The sequence below is a fragment of the Muntiacus reevesi genome, chromosome 11 (genome assembly GCF_963930625.1).
Source record: "Muntiacus reevesi chromosome 11, mMunRee1.1, whole genome shotgun sequence".
NCBI lineage: Eukaryota > Metazoa > Chordata > Mammalia > Artiodactyla > Cervidae > Muntiacus > Muntiacus reevesi.
Window position 1 is genome coordinate 35629060 of NC_089259.1, and position 21195 is coordinate 35650254.

Here is a 21195-nt window from a genome sequence, read left to right on the forward strand (position 1 = left end):
ACAAATCACATCCTTCTTCCTTATAATTACCATTTCTAACAACTCCACTTCAGTTCCTTTCACTGCAATTAATTTTGCAAAATATTATACAATAGGTATTGGTATGGTGATAGACAACCACAATAAATAAGATAAGGACGGAGTCTCCAAAACACTCACAGTCTAGTAATTGGAAACAAAAGGGTGTTGATGAGCATCAGGTTGCTTCCATGTCCGGGCTATTGTAAATACTGCTGTAATGAAATTTGGGACACATGTGACTTTTTGAATTATGGTTCTCTCAGGGTATATGCCAATTAGTGGAATTGATGGGTCATAGGGTAATTTTATTTCTAGCTTTTTAAGGAATTTCCATAGTTTTCTCCATAGTGGCTGTATCCATTTATATTCCCAATAGTGCAAAGGGTTCCCTTCTCTCCATATCCACTTCAGCATAGATTGTATGTTGATTTTTTTGATAGTCATTCTTACAGGTGTGAGGTGATACCTTATTGTAATTTTGATTTGCATAAGTAATAACTTATGTAGTTATAAACTATAAATATAGTTTCCATATAGTATACTAGACAAAATAAATAGTATATGTTGTACACGTAGAGAAAGTGGTTGATTTTTTAAGGGAGAAGACAGAGATACCATTACAAAAAACAAGGACATCAGCTAACATGAGCATAAGCACATTGTGAGAAGAGGCAATAGCATGTTTTGAAGAATAGAGGCATGAACTAGTGTGGTATATTCAGTGAGTTCATCAAAAGTGATGAAATACGTCAAAAGTGTATTCAGTGAGTTCATCAAAAGTTCATCAAAAGTGGATGAACTACATGTGATCTTGAAGAAAGTGGATGATGATACATATAGACAGGTAATAAGGGAAGCCAGTCTTGAAACCAATGGAGAATAATTAAATGTTTTAAGTTTAAAATCTCTGGTTTTCTATTCTCTAGCTCCTCAACAGTTAGAACTGGACATGGAACAACAGACTGGTTACAAATAGGAAAAGGAGTATGTCAAGGCTGTATATTGTCACCCTGCTTGTTTAACTCATGTGCAGAATACATCATGAGAAATGCTGGGCTGGATGGAGCACAAGCTGGAATCAACATTGCCAGGAGAAATATCAATAACCTCAGATATGCAGATGACACCACCCTTATGGCAGAAAGTGAAGAGAAACTAAAAAGTCTCTTGATGAAAATGAAAGAGGAGAGTGAAAAAGTTGGCTTAAAGCTCAACATTCAGAAAACTTAGATCATGACATCCAGTCCTGTCACTTCATGGCAAATGGATGGAGAAACAGTGGAAACAGTGGCTGACTTTATTTTGGGGGGCTCCAAAATCACTGCAGATGGTGACTGAAGCCATGAAACTAAAAGACACTTACTCCTTGGCAGGAAAGTTATTACCAGCCTAGACAGCATATTAAAAAGCAGAGATATTACTTTGCCAACAAAAGTCTGTCTAGTCAGAGCTATGGTTTACCCAGTAGTCATGTATGGATATGAGAGTTGGACTGTAAAGAAAGCTGAGTGCCGAAGTTGATGCTTTTGACTGTGGTGTTGGAGAAGACTCTTGAGAGTCCCTTGGATTGCAAGGAGATCCAACCAGTCCATCCTAAAGGAACTCAGTCCTGAGTGTTCACTGGAAAGACTGATGTTGAAACTGAAACTCTGATATTTTGGCCACCTGATGCGAGGAACTGACTCATTTGAAAAGACCTTGATGCTGGGAAAGATTGAAGGTGAGAGAAGAAGGGGACGGCTGAGAATGAGATGTTTGGATGGCATCACTAACTTGATGGACATGAGTTTGAGTAAACTCTGGGAGTTGGTGATGGACAGGGAGACCTAGTGTGCTGAGGTCCATGGGGTCGCAGAGTTGGACACGACTGAGCGACTGAACTGAACTGAAGCTTAAAATAGACATGGCATTCACATTTTAATAAAATAGCATTTATAACACTAGTTAGTTAGTGTTAGTCAGTTGTGTCCAACTTTTGTGACCCTGTGGACTCTAGCCTGTCAAGCTCCTAAGTCTGTGGGATTTCCCAGGCCAGAATACTGGAGGGGGTAGCCATTTCCCTCTCCAGGGGATCTTTCTGACCCAGGGATAGAACCCGGGCAGATTCTTTACCATCTGAGACACCAAGGGAACCTATGGACACCAGATTATTGGAGGGAAGATGAAGTCAGTAGGATAGAGGTTACTAGCGCTCCCCAAACCTTATTTGTTTTATTTTCTCAAACACATGGAAGGGATTTCAGTCTACCTTGGGTTTATTTTGAGCCTTTGTAAATAATAGGATAGCAGTATCTGAAGGAGGTTGAGATTATGTGTGATTTCCTCACACAGAACTCTTTGTGAACAGCATTCTAAAGCCACATGCCTAGCATGCAGCAGAAATAAGTTGAAAAACACTGAAATATGATTGGATTGCAGGGAAGAAAGAGAAGATGTGTGGACAATGAGATCAGAGGGTAAGCCAATAGCCACATCATATGGACTGTTACAGATCTTGGCAAGGCTTTTGTAGAATAGATGAAGTAAGAAAGGCAGTTCTTGCTAGAGATGACAAGAACTTACTTACATTATATCATTTAAATATCTGTATCAGATTTGTCCTTAATTTTGTTATTCCACCCAAAATTTATTTCTCATATTTGAAGGATTTTGCTACCTTAATTTTACCATTGAGTCAATCTTCAAAATTTTATACACCTTCAGTATGCAGAATTTTTAAGTTATTTCTCTGAAATTAACCAGAGCTTTACAGTTACAAAATTTCATAGATTTCTTGTTTTCAACCTCTTTACATGATTAGAAAATGGTAATTTGCTTCTTGGTATTCTTTTGCTCTAGGTCATTGTGATACAACAATTTTTCTAAGTTCAGGGTCATAATCTGGTATGTTTCTGTCTTCTCATTTTATTCTCAGAACTTCTGTTTTTCCTTTTTATTTTTCTTGTATTTTCTGGAACTTTTATAATCTGAACGTATAGCTAACAAATATCACCAAAAGTAAAATTTTAGATTTTTAAATCTTTTTATTTCTTGAGTTTCAAGAAACATTTCCAGATGACTGATAAGTAATTCACCTACTTCATATGACAATATAATCAAAACTAAATCATTTACATATATTTCCTAATGTGCCCAAACCCTTAATTTTTTACTTCTCTGTGCACAGCTTTGATCATAAGGTTTTATATAATGTCTAGTTAAATCATGCAACATTTTTGTTTTATTTTTAGTCTTATCAGTGGGATATTTCACTACATAAAAATTAAGCATTAATATTTATTTTCAAAATTTTATATAACTTATAATTAAAACATTAATTACAGGTACATTACCTCAGAAATTATTTTATATAATGTGTTACTTTCCTCTGCAACTAATTATCACAGATTTAGTGATTTAAAACAACACAGACTTATTGTCTTACCTTGCTCAAGGTCAGAAGTCTGAAGTGGGTGCTACTGGGCTAACATTAAGGGGCTTGCATGACTATGCTACATTCTGGTGACTCTAGTAGAGAAAGTTATCTCCTTGACTTTTCCAGAACTACTGTACTCTTTGCCTCAGGATGCCATTCTTTACTTTTTAAGGCGGCAACTTTTTAATTTTTTTCTTTTTAGCCACTACTTTGTTAATTCAGTTGTTATTGTTTTTCATAATACATATATTTTGGTTACTTAAGCCACTGCACTTTTTAAAGCAAGATACAAGCAAGTATTGCCTTTATTATATAATGAACTTTTTAAAATTTTAACATCAGATATTAATTTCTTTATTTTAATTTCTCTCTCTGTCTACCTATATAATTTTCAGTTTCTTTTCTCTCTTAGGATGTTAAAAAATACTGAATAAGTTCTCTATGCTATACAGTGGGTTTTGTTGTTGTTGTTGTCTATTTTATATTTAGTAGTGTGTATATATTAATCCCAAACTCCTAATTTACTCCCCTCAGCTGTCCCCTTGTGTACCAATAAGTTGTTTGTGTGTGTGTGTGTGCGGGGTGGGGGGGGGGTTAATTCTGTTTTGTATCTAAGTTCATTTATATTATTATTATTATTTTTAGTTCCCACATATAAGTGATATCCTAAGATATTTGCTTTTCTCTGTCTGGCTTACTTCAGCCGATATAATCTTTTAAGTCTGTCCATGTTGCTGCAAATGACAGTATTTCATTCTTTAGAGTGGCTGAGTGATACTCCTTTGTATACACATATATAAGAATAACAAAAGCAATCTTGAGAAAGAAAAACAGAACTGGAGAAATCAGCCTCTTTGACTTCAGACTATACTACAAGTGGAACAGGATAGAAAGCCTAGAATAAACCTAAGCACCTATGGTTGATTAAGCCTGCAACCCTAAGTTATTTATCTCATTGCCATCTCTCTTTTACTATGTTTCTTTCTTCTATTTTTGTCAGGACACTGGGTTTACCTGGATTATCCAAGATAATCTCTTCATTTCAAGGTAATTTCAGTGGCAATCTAAATTCCATCTGCAATCTTAATTCCTCTTTGACATATAAACTAAAATAGTCACAATTTCCAGAGATTAGAAGGTAGACATCTGGGCAGTCATGATTCTGTTTATCAGAGATACATATATTTTTTTAAATATCAGGAGACATTTAAAAGTGAAATTCTTCTTAATTCAGAAAGATTATATAACACATAGAATATCTCAAGTTTTCACAAGGAAAAGTTTGTATAATTACTCTACTAATATAGTTAATTTAAAATGAGAGACACTAGACAGTGTCCTAACAATCTTAGTTTTGCTTCTAAAACTTTAAACAATGTCAAAACTTCAAAATTATTGCTGTCATTTCATAGTATTTTAAATGCTTGAGTTTTGTCTACAATATGTGGTTTTTCCTACATATTGCAAATGAAATATGACCTATTCATTAACAGAATCTAGAAATTACTTTTTTAGGAACATGGTTTATATAAATATTTCACAGCTAAGTTTTTAAACATGGGTGAAGACACTATTTCCAGAAATTACAAAGAATTTATATTAAAATGATTTTTGAAAAATTATCTTTAAATAGTCAAAGGAAATATAAATCAGGGAACAAAGAAAAATAAAACTGAAAGTGTAATTTGTTATAATGATGTGGCAGCAAATGTGTTTCTGTTAAATTATTTTACTTAAAAGCTTCTTGTAGAAAACTAAGAATACATTTTAAATTCTGAAAAATTAAACTTGATAATGCATGAGTAAATGAACCTATGCTTGGAATATATTTTGTTAGAGATATTGAAGAACACTTTACAAACTATAAAATGCACTCTCTGATATGAAATTCTATAATTTTTAACACACACAGTTATGCCACCTAAATCAAGACACATGATACTCCCATCTCTCCAAAACAGCCCGTATTCTCCCTGTACCCAACACTCTAACACTGGACTCAGAAAACCTGAATTGTTAACTGAATATTTGATTTTGCCTTTTCCAGAATGTCATATAAATGAAGTTCTATAGACTATAGCATTTTTATTCTGACTTCTTTTGCTTAGCATATTGTCCTTGAGAATATTCTATATTGTTGCATGTATCAATAGTTCTTTCTTTCTTTCTTTTTTTACTGCTGGGAAATGTTTATTTGCCACTAAGTCACCCAAGATTGCTACAATTACAAGAAAGGTACAGGTCATTTCTCCTTTCCATAATTCAATGTCCACAGCACCTCCTCAATCATAACTATTACAAAAGAAAATTAAAAAAAAAAAAAAGCCACATTTTACGGATCTTAGACTTGTCTTTACAATCTAGCTCCAATCTTACCATCTTCAAAAAGCAGTTCTCCTGTCAAATTTAGCTAAAAGTTCTAGCCAAGTGGTGAGAAGATGGCGCTTGCTAGCCCATGGCAATTCCTTTTTGATTTGTCCTAGCTAGCTAGTGCTAAACAGAAGAATGAGGCTTAGATTGCAAGGGTGGGAGTAAGGGGGCAGCAAGGGCTAATTCCCCCAGGACAAGATGGGCATCTGAAACTTGATGGTAGAGCTGAACTGGAGAGACTGAGGGAAGGGTCCAGGCCCTGTATTTAGTCAGAGTCACTGGTGGAGGAGGAGGAGGAGAAGGAGGAGAAGGAGGAGGAATGCTTGCCATGCTTATGGTGTTTCTGCTTCTTTTTAAGAGTTTTCTTCATTTTCTCGTGCACCTTCTGGTCAATCACTATTCCTGATCCTCCTATACCAGGAACCAATGAATTCACAGGACACATGCCAGGGCCAGGTGGTGGGTGTGGAGAGGGGTAGGGATCTGAGGACTGGCATCCTGGATATCCTGGCTGTGGTATAGGATGACAGGGTCTGCAAGGGGGAAAGCCTGGATTCCCCTGGTGTGCTCCTGGGGGAGTGGGAAAGGGGTCTGGAGGAAAGGCAGGGTTGGCAGGTAACAGATGGGAAGGATTGCAACCTCCAGGATACCCACCGTTAATGGGGTGTGGATATGGCCCTGGATGCCCAGCATCGGGATTCCATATGTTCAAGTGCTTCCTTCAGCCCAGGAATGGAGAAAGAAGGAACCTGGGGTATCCAGATGTCTGGTCACCCTGACACCACTGCCTGGGTGGACCTGTTCCTTTTTGGCCTGAATAACTCTCATTTTTTATTCCTGACTAATACACTTTTTGTAGGAATGTACCACAATTTGTTTATCTCGTTTATCCATGACTAGTTGTAGGACATTGGGTTGTATTCAAGTTTGGTTAAGATACTTGTAAACAGTTCTATACACGGAATTTTTGTGTGTGTGTGTGAATATATATCTTCATTTATTTTGGATAAATACCTATGAGAAGATTTTCTAGGCCATAAAGCAAGTGAATTTTTATTTTAATAAGAAACTTTGAAAGTGCTTAACAAAGTGGCAATAGCATTTTACATTCTCAAATCAGTGTATGAGAGTTGCAGTTCCTCCTCATTTTTGTTGCTATGATTATCTTCAACACACATTGTGTGAATAGTCTATAGGAAACAAAGGCTTGAGGTTTTTCTAAGGATTGGACTCCTGAGGAGGGTTGTCCTCAGTTTTGGAAGGTTACTTGACAGTCAGCCATCGTTGCACTCCTTTCCCTTCCCTTCTCTTTTTCAGTGTTTAAATTATGTTGCTTGTGCTCCATGCCTTGTTCTGACAGCACACAAGCATATTTCTTAGTTCACTCTAACCTCAGTCATAGGGATACCCTTTGTCAGGGCCTCTGAAAGAGCTTTGTTAGAATCCTGTCCCTCATCTCTGAGACAGCCAATCTCTACTTGTATCTATATTTGATATTAGGTAGTTGTTTCTCACTTTTTTTCTAGCTGTAGAGATATATGTTTGGTGTAGGTTTAGGATTTGATTTTTAAAATTATCACCTGCTCATTCTCCAGAGTAGACATTAGCTTCTAGTCTTCTGTTAGCAGTTTTAATTTTTCTCTCTACCATGGAGGTGATTTTTATGCCTGGATGTCAGAGCCATTTTTTTCCTTTTGCCTAATAACCAAAGAAGAATCACTATGGTCTCCTAGGCTACATGCAGACTTTCTCATAAGCCCCAGGTAGAGGGCTCTAGGAAAGAATATTCTTTCTTAATAATATACAAATGAGTGAAAACTCTGTTTGTGTTTAGATTAACTGATTTTTTTTTTCTTTTAAATCAGACTGACATACTAACTCATAATGGTTTTGGTAGTCTGTCCAAATTTTAATTTATTCATATCTTGACTGGCAGCCAGAACCTCTATCTTCCATCTTGTCCTACAGGTGAGACAGCCATCTCTCCCTGAGGAGGCTCTCTCTCTTTGAAATTCATGTTACTCAGTAATCTATCTATCTATGTTTTTTAAAATGTGTTTATTTTTTAATTTATGATTTATTTTTATTATATATTGGAGTATAGTTGATTTGCAATGTTGTGTTATTCTCAGGTATAAAGCAAAGGTATACATACACATATATCCATTTTTTTCAGATGATTTTCCCATATAAAATATTTTTAAAATTTATTTATTTTTAATTGATATTGTTTTACAGTATTGTGTTGGTTTCTACCAAACATCAGCATGAATCAGCCATATGTGTCCCCATGTCCCCTCCCCCTAGAACTCCCTCCCCCCTCCCTCCCTATCCCACTCCTCTAGGTTGTTATCGAGCCTCAGTTTGAATTCTCTGGGTCATACAACAAATTCCCATCAACTGTCGATTTTGCTTATGGTAATGCATACTTTGTTACTCTCTCCACATTCCACCTCCCCTTCCTGTATACTCCGGCCATGTCCGTAAGTCTGTTCTCAATGTCAGTGTCTTCACTGCTACTGTGCAACTAGATTCATCAGTGCCATCTTTCCAGATTCCATTTAGTATATGATATTTGTTTTTCTCTTTCTGACCCCACTCTATGTAATAGGCTCTAAGTTCATCCCTCTCATTAGGACTGACTCAAATGCATTCTTTTATGGCTTAGGAATATTCTGTTGTGTATATGTAGCACAGCTTCTTTATCCATTCGTCTATCAATGGATATCTAGGTTGCTCCATGTCCTAGCTATCATAAGTAGAGTTGCAATGAACGTCGGGGTACATGTGTCTTTTTCAGTTTTGGTTTCCTCAGGATATATGATCAGTAGTGGGATTGTTGGATCATATGGTTTTATTCCTATTTTTTTTTTTTAAAGAATTTCCATACTGTTCTCCATAGGGGCTGTATCAATTTACACTCCCACTAACAGTGCAAGACGGTTCCCTTTTCTCCACACCCTCTCTGGCTTTTATACTTTGTACATTTTTTGATGGTGTGGGTTGATATCTCATTGTAGTTTTTATTTGCATTTCTCTAATAATGAGTGGTGTTGAGCATCTTTTCATGTGTTTATTAACTACCTCTATGTCTTCTTTGGATAAATGACTGTGTAGGTCTTTTTTCCCACTTTTTGATTGGGTTGTTTGTTTTTCTGGTATTTATTTGTATGAGCTGCTTGTTTATTTTTGAAATTAATTGTTCATTAGTTGATTCATTTGCTATTATTATTTCCCATTCTGAGGGTTGTCTTTATACCCTGTTTATAGTTTCCTTTGCTGTGCAAAACCTTTACGCTTAATTAGGTCCCACTTTTTAATTTTTGTTTTTATTTCCATTACTCTGGGAGCTTTTCATAGAGGATCCTGCTATGATTTAATTGGAGTGTGTTCAGTATATATTTTACTGTAAGAATTTTAAAGTTTCTGGTCTTAAATTTAGGTCTTTAATCCATTTTGAATTTATCTTTGTGTATGGTGTGTTAGAAAGTGTTCTAATATCAATCTTTTACACAGTTGTCTAGTTGTCCCAGCGGCACGTATTGAAGAGACTGTCTTTGCTCCATTGTATAGTCTTACCTCCTTTGTCAAAATTAAGTTATCCATTAGTGTGTGAGTTTATTTCTGGACTTTCTATTCTATTCCATTGGTCTATATTTCTGCTTTTGTGCCAGTACCATAGTGTCTGGATGACTATTGCTTTGAAGAATAGTATAAATTCAGGAAGACTGATTCCTCCAGCTCCATTTTTCTTGAATAATAGTGGTGAGAATGGACACACTTGTCTTGTTCCTGATCTTAAGAGGGAATGCTCTCAGTTCTTCACCACTGAGAATAATGTTTGTCGTGGGTTTATCATATATAGCCTTTATTATGTTGGGTAGGTTCCTTCTATGCCCATTTTATTATAAATGAATGTTGAGTTTTGTCTAAAGCTTTTTCTTCATCTATTGAGATTATCATATGATTTTCATCTTTCAATTTATTAATATGGTGTATCACACTGGTTGATTTTAGTACATTGAAGAATCCCTGCATCCCTGGGATAAACCTGATTTGATCAAGGTGTATGATCTCTCTAATGTGTTATTGAATTCTGTTTACTAGAATTTTGCTAAGGATATTTGCATCTATGTTCATCAGTGATATTGGCCTGTAATTTCTGTGTGTGTGTGACAACATATTAAAAAGCAGAGACATTACTTTGGCAACAAAGGTCTGTCTAGTCAAAGCTATGCTTTTTTCTGTAGTCACGTATGGATGTGAGAGCTGGAACATAAGAAAACTGAGCACTGAAGAATTGATGCTTTTGAACTGTGGTCTTGGAGAAGACTCTTGAGTCCCCTGGACTTCAAGGAGATCAAATCAGTCAATCCTAAAGAAAATCAGTCCTGAATATTCATTGGAAGGGCAGATCCTGAACATGAAACTCCAATAGTTTGGCCACCTGATGCAAACAACTGACTCATTGGCAAAGACCCTGATGTTGGGAAAGATTGAAGGCTGAAGGAGAAGGGGATGACAGAGGATGAGATGGTTGGATAGAATCACCGACTCAATGGACACGAGTTTGAGTATAGTCCAGAGTTGGTGATGGACAGGGAAGCCTGGAAAGTTGCAGTCCATGGGATTGCAGAATCAGACATGACTGAGCGACTGAACTGAACTAACTGTCTTTTGTTTTAGTTTCAGGGTGATGGTGGACTAGAAATATGAGTTTGGAAGTTGTCCTTCCTCTACTATTTTTTGGAAGACTTTTAGAAAGATAGGTATTGGATCTTCTCTAAATGTTTGATAGGATTCACCTATGAAACCATCTGACACTGGGTTTGTGTTTCAGGAGATTTTTTAACACAGTTTTGATTTCAGTGCTTGTAATTGGCTTGTTCATAATTTCTATTTCTTCCTGGTTCAGTCCTTTCTAAGAATCTGTCCATTTCTTCTAGGTTGTCCATGTTGCTGGTGTATATTTGCTTTTAATAATCTCTTATGATCCTTTGTATTTCTCCATTGTCTGTTGCAACCTCTCCTTTTTTATTCCTAATTTTGTTGATTTGATTTTACTCTGTTTTTTCTTGATGTCTGGCTAATGGTTTGTTAATATTGTTATCATCTCAAACAACCAATTTTCAATTTTATTAATCTTTACTACTGTTTCCTTTATTTCATTTTCACTTATTTCTACTCCAATATTTATGATTTTTTTTCCTTCTACTAACTTTGGAGCTTCTTGTTCTTCCACTTGTTTTATTTTAAGTGTAAAGTTACATTGTATATTCAATATTTTTCTTGTTTCTTGAGGTAGCATTGTATCACTATAAACTTCCCTCTCAGAGCTTCTTTTGCTGCACCCAATAGGTTTTAAGTTGTTATGTTTTCATTTTCATTTGTTTCTAGGAATTTTTTGATTTTCCTTTTGATTTAACCTGTTCATAATTTAGAAATGTATTGTTTAATCTCCATGTGTTTGTATTTTTCCAGTTTTTTTTTTTTTTCCTGTAATTGATGCCTAGTCTCATAGCTTTGTGATCAGAAAAGATGAATTTAATAAGGGGTGATTTGTGACCCAAGATGAAATATCTTGTAGAATGTTTCATACGCATTTGAGAAGAAAGTGTATTATTCTGCTTTTGGGTAGAATGCCCTTAATATATCAATTAGGATCATTTGGTCTAATGTTTCATTTAAGATTTGCATTTCTGTTTTGATGATCTGTCCATTGTCATAAGTGTGTTTTAAAGTCCCCTACTATTATTTTGTTGGTGCCAATTTTCCCTTTTATGTCTGTTAGCATTTGCTTTTGTATTGAGGTGCTCCTATGCTGGGTGTTTAATATTTACAATAGTTTGGTCTTCTTCTTGAATTGATCCCTTGATCATTATCTGGTCCTTCTTATCTCTTGTAATATTCTTTATTGTAAGTCTATTTTGTCTGAAATGAGAATTGCCACTTCAACTTGCTTGCTTTTGATTTCCATTTGAATGAAATGTATTTTTCCATCCTTTTAATTTCAGTCTGTATGTGTCTCTAGGTCTGAAGAGCGTCTCATGTAGACAGCATATATAGGGTCTTATTTTTATATCCATCCAGGCAGTTTGTGTCTTTTGGTTGGAGCATTTAATCTATTTACATTTAAAGTAATTATTGATATATATATATATATATATATATATATATTCCTATTGGCATTTTCTTGTTTTGGATTTGTTTTTGTAGGTCTTTCCTTTCTACTTTGTTATTAACTATGTTAGTCCCTTTAATATTTGTTGTAAAGCTGGTTTGGTGCAGCTAAATTCTCTTAACTTTTGCTTGTGTGTAAACTTTTGATTTCTCCATCAGTTTTGAATGAAATCTTTGCCAGATGGAGTAAACTGATTGTAGCTTTCTTTCTTTCAGTACTGTAGATATATCCTGCCATTTCCTTCTGGCCTGCAGAGTTTCCACTGAAAGATCAGCTGCTAATTGTATGGGATTTTCCCTTGTATGTACTTGTTCCTTTCCCCTTGCTGTTTTTAATATTCTTTCTTTAGGTTTATCCTCTGTTAGCTTGATTAGTATGTGTCTGGGCATGTTTCTCCTTGGGTTTATCCAGTATGGGACTCTCTGCACTTCTTGGAAATGACTATTTCTTTTCTCATACTGGGGAAGTTTTCAGCTATAATTTTTTTTTTTTTTTTGGAAAATGTTGTCAGTGGCTTTCTCTCTCTCTTCCTTCTCTGGGACCCCTATAACTCAAATGTTGGTGCGTTTAACAATGTCCTGGGGTCTCTGAGGCTATCCTCAATTCTTTTTATTCTTTTCCCTTTATTCTGCTCTTCAGCAGTTATTTTTACTATTCTATCTTCTTCTGCTTCAGTTAATCTACTATTGGTTCCTTCTAGAGCATTTTAAATTTAGTTATTGTATTACTCATCTCTGTTTATTCTTTATTTCTTCTCTCTCCTTATTAATTGTGTTACTTGTGCTGACTGCTTCTTGCATTTTCTGCATTCTATTATTGAGACTTTGGAGCATCTTTATTATCATTATTCTGAATTCTTTTTCAGATAGTTTGTCTATTTCCTCTTCACTTATATGATCTTGTGTGTTTCTCATTTGCTCCTTCAGTTGCACAGTACTTCCCTGTATTTTCATTTTTTTTTTCCTTTTTTTATTTATTGGGTGTGAGGTCTCCTTTTCTCAGGCTTTGAGGCTGAATTCCTTCTTCCTTTTGGTTTCTGTCCTTGGTGGGTAAGGTTGGTCCAGTGGTTTCTGTAGGCTTCTGTTGGGTATGACTTGTGCTTGTACTCTGTTGGGAGGAGGGAAGAGGTAAGTTTTTTTTTTTTTTTTTTTTTCTTCTTCTTCTTTCTTCTGATGGGCAGGGCTGTATGAGGTGGTAATCCTGCTTGATGATAATTGGATTTGGGTTTTTGTTTTGTTTGCTATTTGTGTGAGGAGTCCTGTGCTGGGTACTGCCAACATTTGGGTGAGGCCAGGTCTTGTTTAAAGGTGGAGGCCTTTGTGGAAGTTCTCACTAATTATTACTCCCAGGGTTTAGGAGTTTTCTTGCAGTCTAGATTCTTCCTGTCAGTGCTCCCATTCCAAAGGCTCAGAGCCCAAATTCTAGACAGGGAAGTGAGATTCCATAGGTGGTTTGTTATGGCAATAAAGGGGATTAAAACAAATACACTAAAACAAGAAACAAAATGCCTACACCAGACAAATGGCAAATACAAAATCAGACAAATACTAAAAAAAATAATGAACTATATATACACACACATAAACAAAATCAACACAGTCCAAAATAAATAGATAAAGTGGAAGAGCTTGACCCGTGGAGCAAAGGAAAGCAAAAATGATATCAACCATTTAAAAATAAAGCTAACAAAAATTTGCTCAGAAGGCAAAGTGTCTGCCTACAATGTGGGAGGCCCGAGTTCGATCCCTAGGTCAGGAAGATCACCTGGAGAAGACAATGGCAACCGACTCCAGTACTCTTGCCTGGAAAATCCCATGGATGGAGGATCCTCATAGGCTACAGTTCACAGGGTCTCAAAGACAGACATGACTGAGTGACTTCACTTTCACTTCTTTTCAACAAAAACTTAAATTGGAAAATAAATCTGAAGCAATATGCCAACTTGGGAATAAAGAAACAAAAGCAAAACAGACTAATAAACATGGTGAAGAAAAAAAAAGAAAAAAAGAAGAAAAGAAATAAAGAATAGAAAAACAATGTTAAATAAAGGTAGATAAAGTAGACTTATATATCTCAAGGAATAACTACAACAGGGAAAGAATAAGTAAATGAAATCAAAAGAATATACGTAGAAAGTTAGACTATAAAGAAAGCTGAGCGCCAAAGAATTGATGCTTTTGAACTGTGGAGTTGGAGAAAACTCTTCAGAGTCCCTTGGACTGCAAGGGGATCCAACCAGTCCATCCTAAAGGAAATCAGCCCTGAATATTCATTGAAAGGACTCATGCTGAAGCTGAAACTCCAATATTTTGGCCACCTGATGCGAAGAATTGACTCATTGGAAAAGACCATGATCCTGGGAAAGATTGAAAGCGGGAGGAGAAGGGGACAGCACAGGGTGAGATGGTTGGATGGCATCACCGACGTGATGGGCATGAGTTTGAGTAGGCTCCAGTAGTTGGTGATGGACAGGGAGGCCTGATGTGCTGCTGTCCTTGGGGTCACAAAGAGTTGGACAAAACTGAGAGACTGAAACGAACTGGGAAAAAAAAAAAAAAAAAAAAAAAAAAACTCAAAACAGCAAAAGGTCAATATAGAGGCAGAAGTATTTAAAGGAAATAAAAAAGTCTGATTAAAAAAAAATTCTCAAAAGTTTAAATAGATTTATAGTACTGTTAAAATCAAAAGCTACAGCAGAGAAAAAGAAAAAAAAAAATCCTATAGCAACTACCAAACAAGTTAAAATATAAGAAAAATAGATGTTTTTCTTTGATCCCTGCTGTCAGTGTTCTTTTCCTCACTGTGAGTCACAGTCCACCTCACCTCCCTAGGATGCCCTCCAATACTGGGCTGGTCTCTGGGCCTGTTGTGGGGGCAGCTCAGACTCTAATCTGGTTCTACTCCAGAGTGTTCTTGCCTCTAGTATTCACATCTACCAGTGCTAGTGCATTTTCTATTGAGGGAACACTTACTGTGCTTTTATATATTCAATAGATACAGATTCGTCCTTGTCGATCACACGGCCTCAGTCATAGGAGCTATGGTCCTATTAGAGTATTTTCCTAGCCTCTGGCAACTGAAAATCAGAGGATCTCCTTGACTTGTCCTTCTCTGTTTCTTGGTCCATTCAGGTTGTTGTCATTCTCTGTTGCCTGGAATATCATGCACTTAAAGGGTCACCCTGACGGGGATCCTCATCTGTTGTTTGGTGCATCAATAACTTAAAGGGTCACACTGGCTGGGGTTTTTCAGTCATCCACTGCTGATTAGTGGGGAGAGAGAGACTACAGAAATGGCTCCAACCCCTGTGTATGACCCAAACCATATTGCCCTGCTTCCATGTTTGACTGACTGTCCTTAGGCATTCCCCACTGTGATCTCCTCCCTCAGGTCCCCTTGGACCATTTTCCTGCAGTCAACATCAAATATTGCTCTGAGGTTGCTCTCCAATCTCTATGCTCCAGCTCTTAGCTGCTTCACTTTCTGGGGGACTTGCATCCCTCTACAGAGTATGTATGGCTGTGGGAAGGATTATCTGTGTGATTCTCATTTCATTTAGACTGTCACGGGTCAGCTGCTTCACTCTTCAACAGCCTCAAATGCTTCACCTCTGTTCCAAACAGTTGCCCTGATGTGGGGATCTGACTCCTGCTTCAGTTTTCCCACTCCCCAGGTGCAGATCCAGTCCTACTCACTCTCTTCTGTTTTGCCCTCCTTCCTTTGTCCTACCAAGCTTTGCAAGGTTCTTTATATTCTTTTCTTGTGATCAGGTTCTGCTGCCCAGTCTCAGCTGGTATTATGCAAGATCTGTCTTTGAAAGTGTATTACTGATGTATCCATGGCCACCTACTGCTCCACCATCTTGAATCTCCTCCCATTTAGAATACTATAGAATATTGAGTAGACTTCTCTGTGCTGTATAGTAGGCCTGTGTTATCTATTTTACATATAATAGCATGCATATGTTAATTTCAAACTATTTTACCTCCTCCACTTTTCCCCTTTGGCAACTATGTTTATTTTCTAACTCTGTGAGTCTGTTCCTATTTTGCAAATAAGTTCATTCATATCATTATTTTTGATTTTACATTAAAGTGATGTCATATGATACTTATCTTTCTCTGTCCACTGCCTTCACTTAGTATGATAATCTCTAGATCCATCCACATAGATGAAGTTGCATTATTTTGTTCTTTTTTATGGCTGAGTTCTATTGCTTCGTATATATGTACATTATCTTCTTTATCTGTTCATCAGTTGATGAACGTTTAGGTTGCTTTCATGTCTTGGCTCTTGTATGCATTATTGCAAAGAACTTTGGGATGCATGTATCTTTTGTAATAATGGTTTTCTCCAGATAAATGCCCAGCAGTGGGTTTGTTGGTCATTGTATAATTGTAGCTTTCTGGTGGACTCAAGATAAATTATGATTCTGTATTTTATGCCCACTATCTTATAAGTAGTGGAATTAATTTCAGTTTCATTTTTTATTTCTAAATAAAGCAAAACCTTAAAGTTTTCAAACACAAGTGAACTAAAGAACAATATTTTGGAGGTGGTTTGGAGAGCTACCTTGATTCAAATGGATATCTTTGTGAGAAAAGACATTCAATCTTCTTTTTACTTTTCTATTGAAATTTCTACTTTGAAATTGCCTTAAAACTCAATATTCAGAAAACTAAGATCACGGAATCTGGTCCTATCACTTCATGGCAATTAGATGGGGAAACAATGGAACTATAGAGAGATTTTATTTGGGCAGGGGGCGGATGAGAGGATGACATGGTCGGATGGCATCATGGACTCAATGGACATGAGTTTGAGCAAATTCCTGGAGTTGGTGATGGACAGGAAGCCTGGCATGCTGCAGTCCATGGGGTTGCAGAGCCGGACCCAACTGAGTGACTGAACTGATGGACTGAAAATTTAAATTACGTACAAATGTCAAGAGATACCAAAAAGCAATCAAGACTTTGCAGCAATTATTAATACATGATCAAAGTTGTTGATCTATATATCTTACCCCAGCAACCATGCAGACACAAGATATTACTATCCATGTAATCCACAAAGGTATCAGTTCAGTTCAGCCACTCAGTTGTGTCCCGTTTTTTGTGAGCCCATGGAGTACAGCATGTCAGATCTCCCTGTCCATCGCCAACTCCCGGAGTTTACTCAAACTCATGTCCATTGAGTTGGTGATGCCATCCAAGCATCTCATCCTCTGTTGACCCCTTTTCCTCCTGCCTTCAATCTTTCCCAGCATCAGGGTCTTTCCAATGAGTCTGTTCTTCGCATCAGGTGGCCAAAGTATTGGAGTTTCAGCTTCAGCATGAGTCCTTCCAATGAATATTCAGGACTAATTTCCTTTAGGATGTACTAGTTGGATCTCCTTGCAGTCCAAGTGACTCTCAAGAGTCTTCTACTCCATAGTTCAAAAGCATCAATTCTTCAGCGCTCAGCTTTCTTTATAGTCCAACTCTCACATCCATACATGACTACTGGAAAAATCATAGCTTTGACTAGACAGACCTTTGTTGATAAAGTAATATCTCTGCTTTTTAATGTGCTGTCTAGGTTGGTCATAACTTTCCTGCCAAGGAGCAAGTGTCTTTTAATTTCATGGCTGCAGTCTCCATCTGCAGTGATTTTGGAGTCCCCCAAAATAAAGTCTGTCACTGTTTCCATTGTTTTCCCATCTATTTGCCATGAAGTGATGAGACCAGATGCCATGAACTTAGTTTTCTCAATGTTGAGTTTTAAGCCAACTTTTTCACTCTCCTCTTTCACTTTCATCAAGGGACTCTTTTGTTCTTCACTTTCTGCCATAAGGGTGGTGTCATCTGCATACCCGAAGTTATTGCTGTTTCTCCTGTCAATCTTGATTCCAGATTGTGCTTCATCCAGACCAGCATTTGTCACGATGTATCCTGCATATAAATTAAATAAGCAGGGTGACAACATACAACCTTGACATGCTCCTTTCCCCATCTGGAAGCAGCCTGTTTTTCCATGTCCAGTTCTAACTGTTGCTTTTAGACCTGCATACAGATTTCTCAGGAGGCAGGTCAGGTGGTCTGGTGTTCCCATCTCTTTAAGAATTTTCCAGTTTGTTGTGACCCACACAGTCAAAAGTTTTGGCATAGTGAATAAAGCAGAAGTATGTGTTTTTCTGGAACTCTCTTGCTTTTTTGATAATGCAGTGGATGTTGAAGATTTGATCTCTGGTTCCTCTGCCTTTTCTAAATCCAGCTTGAACATCTGGAAGTTCACAGTTCATCTGAATCCTGGCTTGGAGAAATTTGAGCTTTACTTTGCTAGCGTGTGAGATGAGTGCAACGGTGGTGTAGCTTGAGCATTCTTTGGCATTGCCTTTCTTTGGGAAGAAAGAAGGTATTGCTAGTATTTATTCTAATATCTCTCATCTGAGGTGGTGGCTTCCCCAAACTTGGACTGAGGGTGAAAAGAGAGAATAATAAATCAAATAACAATGATTCTTTTCATTTTCTTCCTTAACAAGGCCTCACATTTCCAGCTTCCTGCTGTAGGAGGAGGAGTCTGAAGAGACTCAGCCACAAAAAAAGAACAAGGAATTATCTGCCCTCTCTCTACCCACAACCCTCCTCTCCACTAATCAGATTCTTTGACATTCTTAATTTCTGATACATATTCTTGTTTTAATATATATTTATCAAACACAAAATTAAACTCTATTCTCCAGATTCAAGTATTATAGCTACTAGTTTTATATGTTTCCAAATCCCTTGCTTCCTTATAGTCAGTTAAACCACAGCAGGGGTAATAGCACATTTTTCCTACATATTTTGATTTCTGGTCTCTCAATACAGATAAATTTTCAGAGTATCTGAAAGAAAATCTTTTCTTTTCACTTCATTTATTTATTAGAGCACACTTTGTCACCTACTCAATGACTTTATACCATAATTTCCCATTCTCTTTTACATGATCTATTTATCATGCTCTTAGTGGTATACCTTGTACCCTAAAAGCTTTTAATTATCCTCTGCATCTTAAAAAAAAAAAAAAAGGAGAAAACAAAAAAACAAAGCTATATATTTTGATCAGGAGTTTGCCAACCAGAAATTAGTTCAAGTTATTTCCACATTGATTAATTCTCAGTCCTTATCTTATGTAACCTAACAGTTGCCTTTGAAACTTCTTTTTCTTCTTCTTCTTCTTCTTCTCTCTCACCCTCAGTTTCAGATCAGGTCCTGGTTCATTAGAATGAGATCTGCGATCTGTGCAGTCACACATGACCTTGGGCCTAGAAGAGTTCTATACATGATTTACAGTTCTGCTGTCACTGACTTGAAAATTTAAATATAGCTTCAACAAAGTTTCACATTTTGTGAGCTAGATCCATAATTGTTGCCAGTCTTTCTTCCAATAGACTCTATTGTGGTTTCTTTCTATATTTCTGATTGTTACATCTCTGTGTCTATTTGTGTTCATCCTCTTCTTCCATCTTTAGAATTTTGTCTCCTCTATTTACAGTCATCTCCTTCATTATCTCACCTCTTTCTATGATGTCAATATCATCTATTTGCTGACAATTTCAAAGTGTGTATTTCCAAACCAGACTGACTAACCCCTCACAGTCCAGATTTTTCCTCTCACATATTATCTTTCCCTTGAAAAATAATTATTGGAGTTAACTTGAGTGAGAGCAAGAGTGCATGAGTGAGAAATAGGCCAAACAAAATATTCACTATCTTGTGATGAAGGGGCAAGTGAAGAAGGAGTCAAATAGGCAGCAACTGATACTAAGTCAAGACCAAATAGAAAGGTGACAGATGAAGGGTAGGGTCAGTTAAGAAGGCAACGAATTCAGTAGCTGTCTGCACTGAGTTAGGTCAAAGAGCCACTGGTGTGACTACATAACAACAGCCAGAGAGATACACTGTTGATGACTTTCAAAACGGTGAAAGGAAGCTAACAAAAGGATGTAGATCATCTCTAAAATTTGGAAAAAGCAAAACAAAGAAAAAACAGAAAATCCTGAATGACAACAAGAGCAACAAACACACAAAAAACCATCTCCAGAAAGAAATACAGCCCTGCTGACACCTCAGTTTTAGCCCAGTGAGACCTATGCTGGCCTTTTAATTTCTAAAACAGTAGTATAACACATGTGTGTTGTTTTAAGCCATGAAGCAAGAGGCAATTTGTCATAGAACCCATAGAAAGCTAATATGAAAAAATGGGTTTTTCATTATAAAAAATGTTACAAATATGGAAAGGGAGGATTCTAGAATAAACCATGCATGTTAGATTGAAATTAGAAGGAATGGAGTGAGCTCTTATATATTTCAAAATACAGATATAAATATAAATATGACTATAGATTGATATAGATATGAATGTCTGGTGTATGTTTGTGTGTTTATGTATATATACACAAATATTTGTGTGTGTGTACAACTGTGTGTATATGTGTATGCTTACACTTTTTACCTCAGTTCATTGTAAGGCCTGGGTGTAGCAATATCCTATTGCTGTCCAACAGGTCTTAGCTTCTAAATACCACTTTTTACTAAAAGGTACCAGAATTTTTAAATTCCAGGCCTGGGGAAGAAAAATAATAACTGAGTCTGGAAAGTCTTATGGCAGAAAGTAAGAGAATATCAAAAGAAAAATGGGTCTTGTTAAAGGACATAAAAGCCAGCTTAAAGAGTCTCCCAGTAGCCAAACCCAACACAACTTGAACATCAAAACAGAATGATAAATGTATAACATAAATAATATATGAGTTTATGATATAAAAATGAACAAATCAGAAGGAAATATATCTCTGACTTGTAGTCAGGCAACTAAAAATGTGGGAAAAATGATAAAATGATAAAATATTATAGCATTCCAATATTCTAGATTTTTTTTTAAATCAGTGGATGCTAAAAAATATAACAGCAAATTTGTACTTTCACAGCATCAAAGAATCTCCCTGTGAACTTCTTAGTAATTACAATAGGGAATCTGGGAAACTTTACAGTGAAGAAAGAATATGACCCCTATCAGCTGATCTTAGTCAACATTTCCAGTGACTACACAAATTGTCATGTGTCATGAGCTGTAAAATGTGCTAAGAATGAGGATTACAACTGTGATATTTATCATAAAAATGTGTAACCTGAATCTAGTTACAAAGCAACAGTAGACGTAATCAAATTGAAAAACATTCTACAAAAAA

The 21195-nt window shown here is 36.5% G+C and overlaps 1 protein-coding gene across 1 annotated transcript in view; it reads right to left on the minus strand.

Moving 5' to 3' along the window:
* Nucleotides 1-6071: 6071 nt before the first annotated feature.
* Nucleotides 6072-21195, minus strand: part of LOC136144127 (proline-rich protein 13-like) — an 85981-nt gene continuing 70857 nt past the window's right edge. The window contains exons 3-4 of the mRNA XM_065901799.1: nt 17839-17917; nt 6072-6525 (exon numbers count right to left, since the gene is read on the minus strand). Of these exons, the coding sequence (XP_065757871.1) occupies nt 6072-6525; nt 17839-17917 (533 nt within the window). The remainder of the gene's footprint in view (nt 6526-17838; nt 17918-21195) is intronic.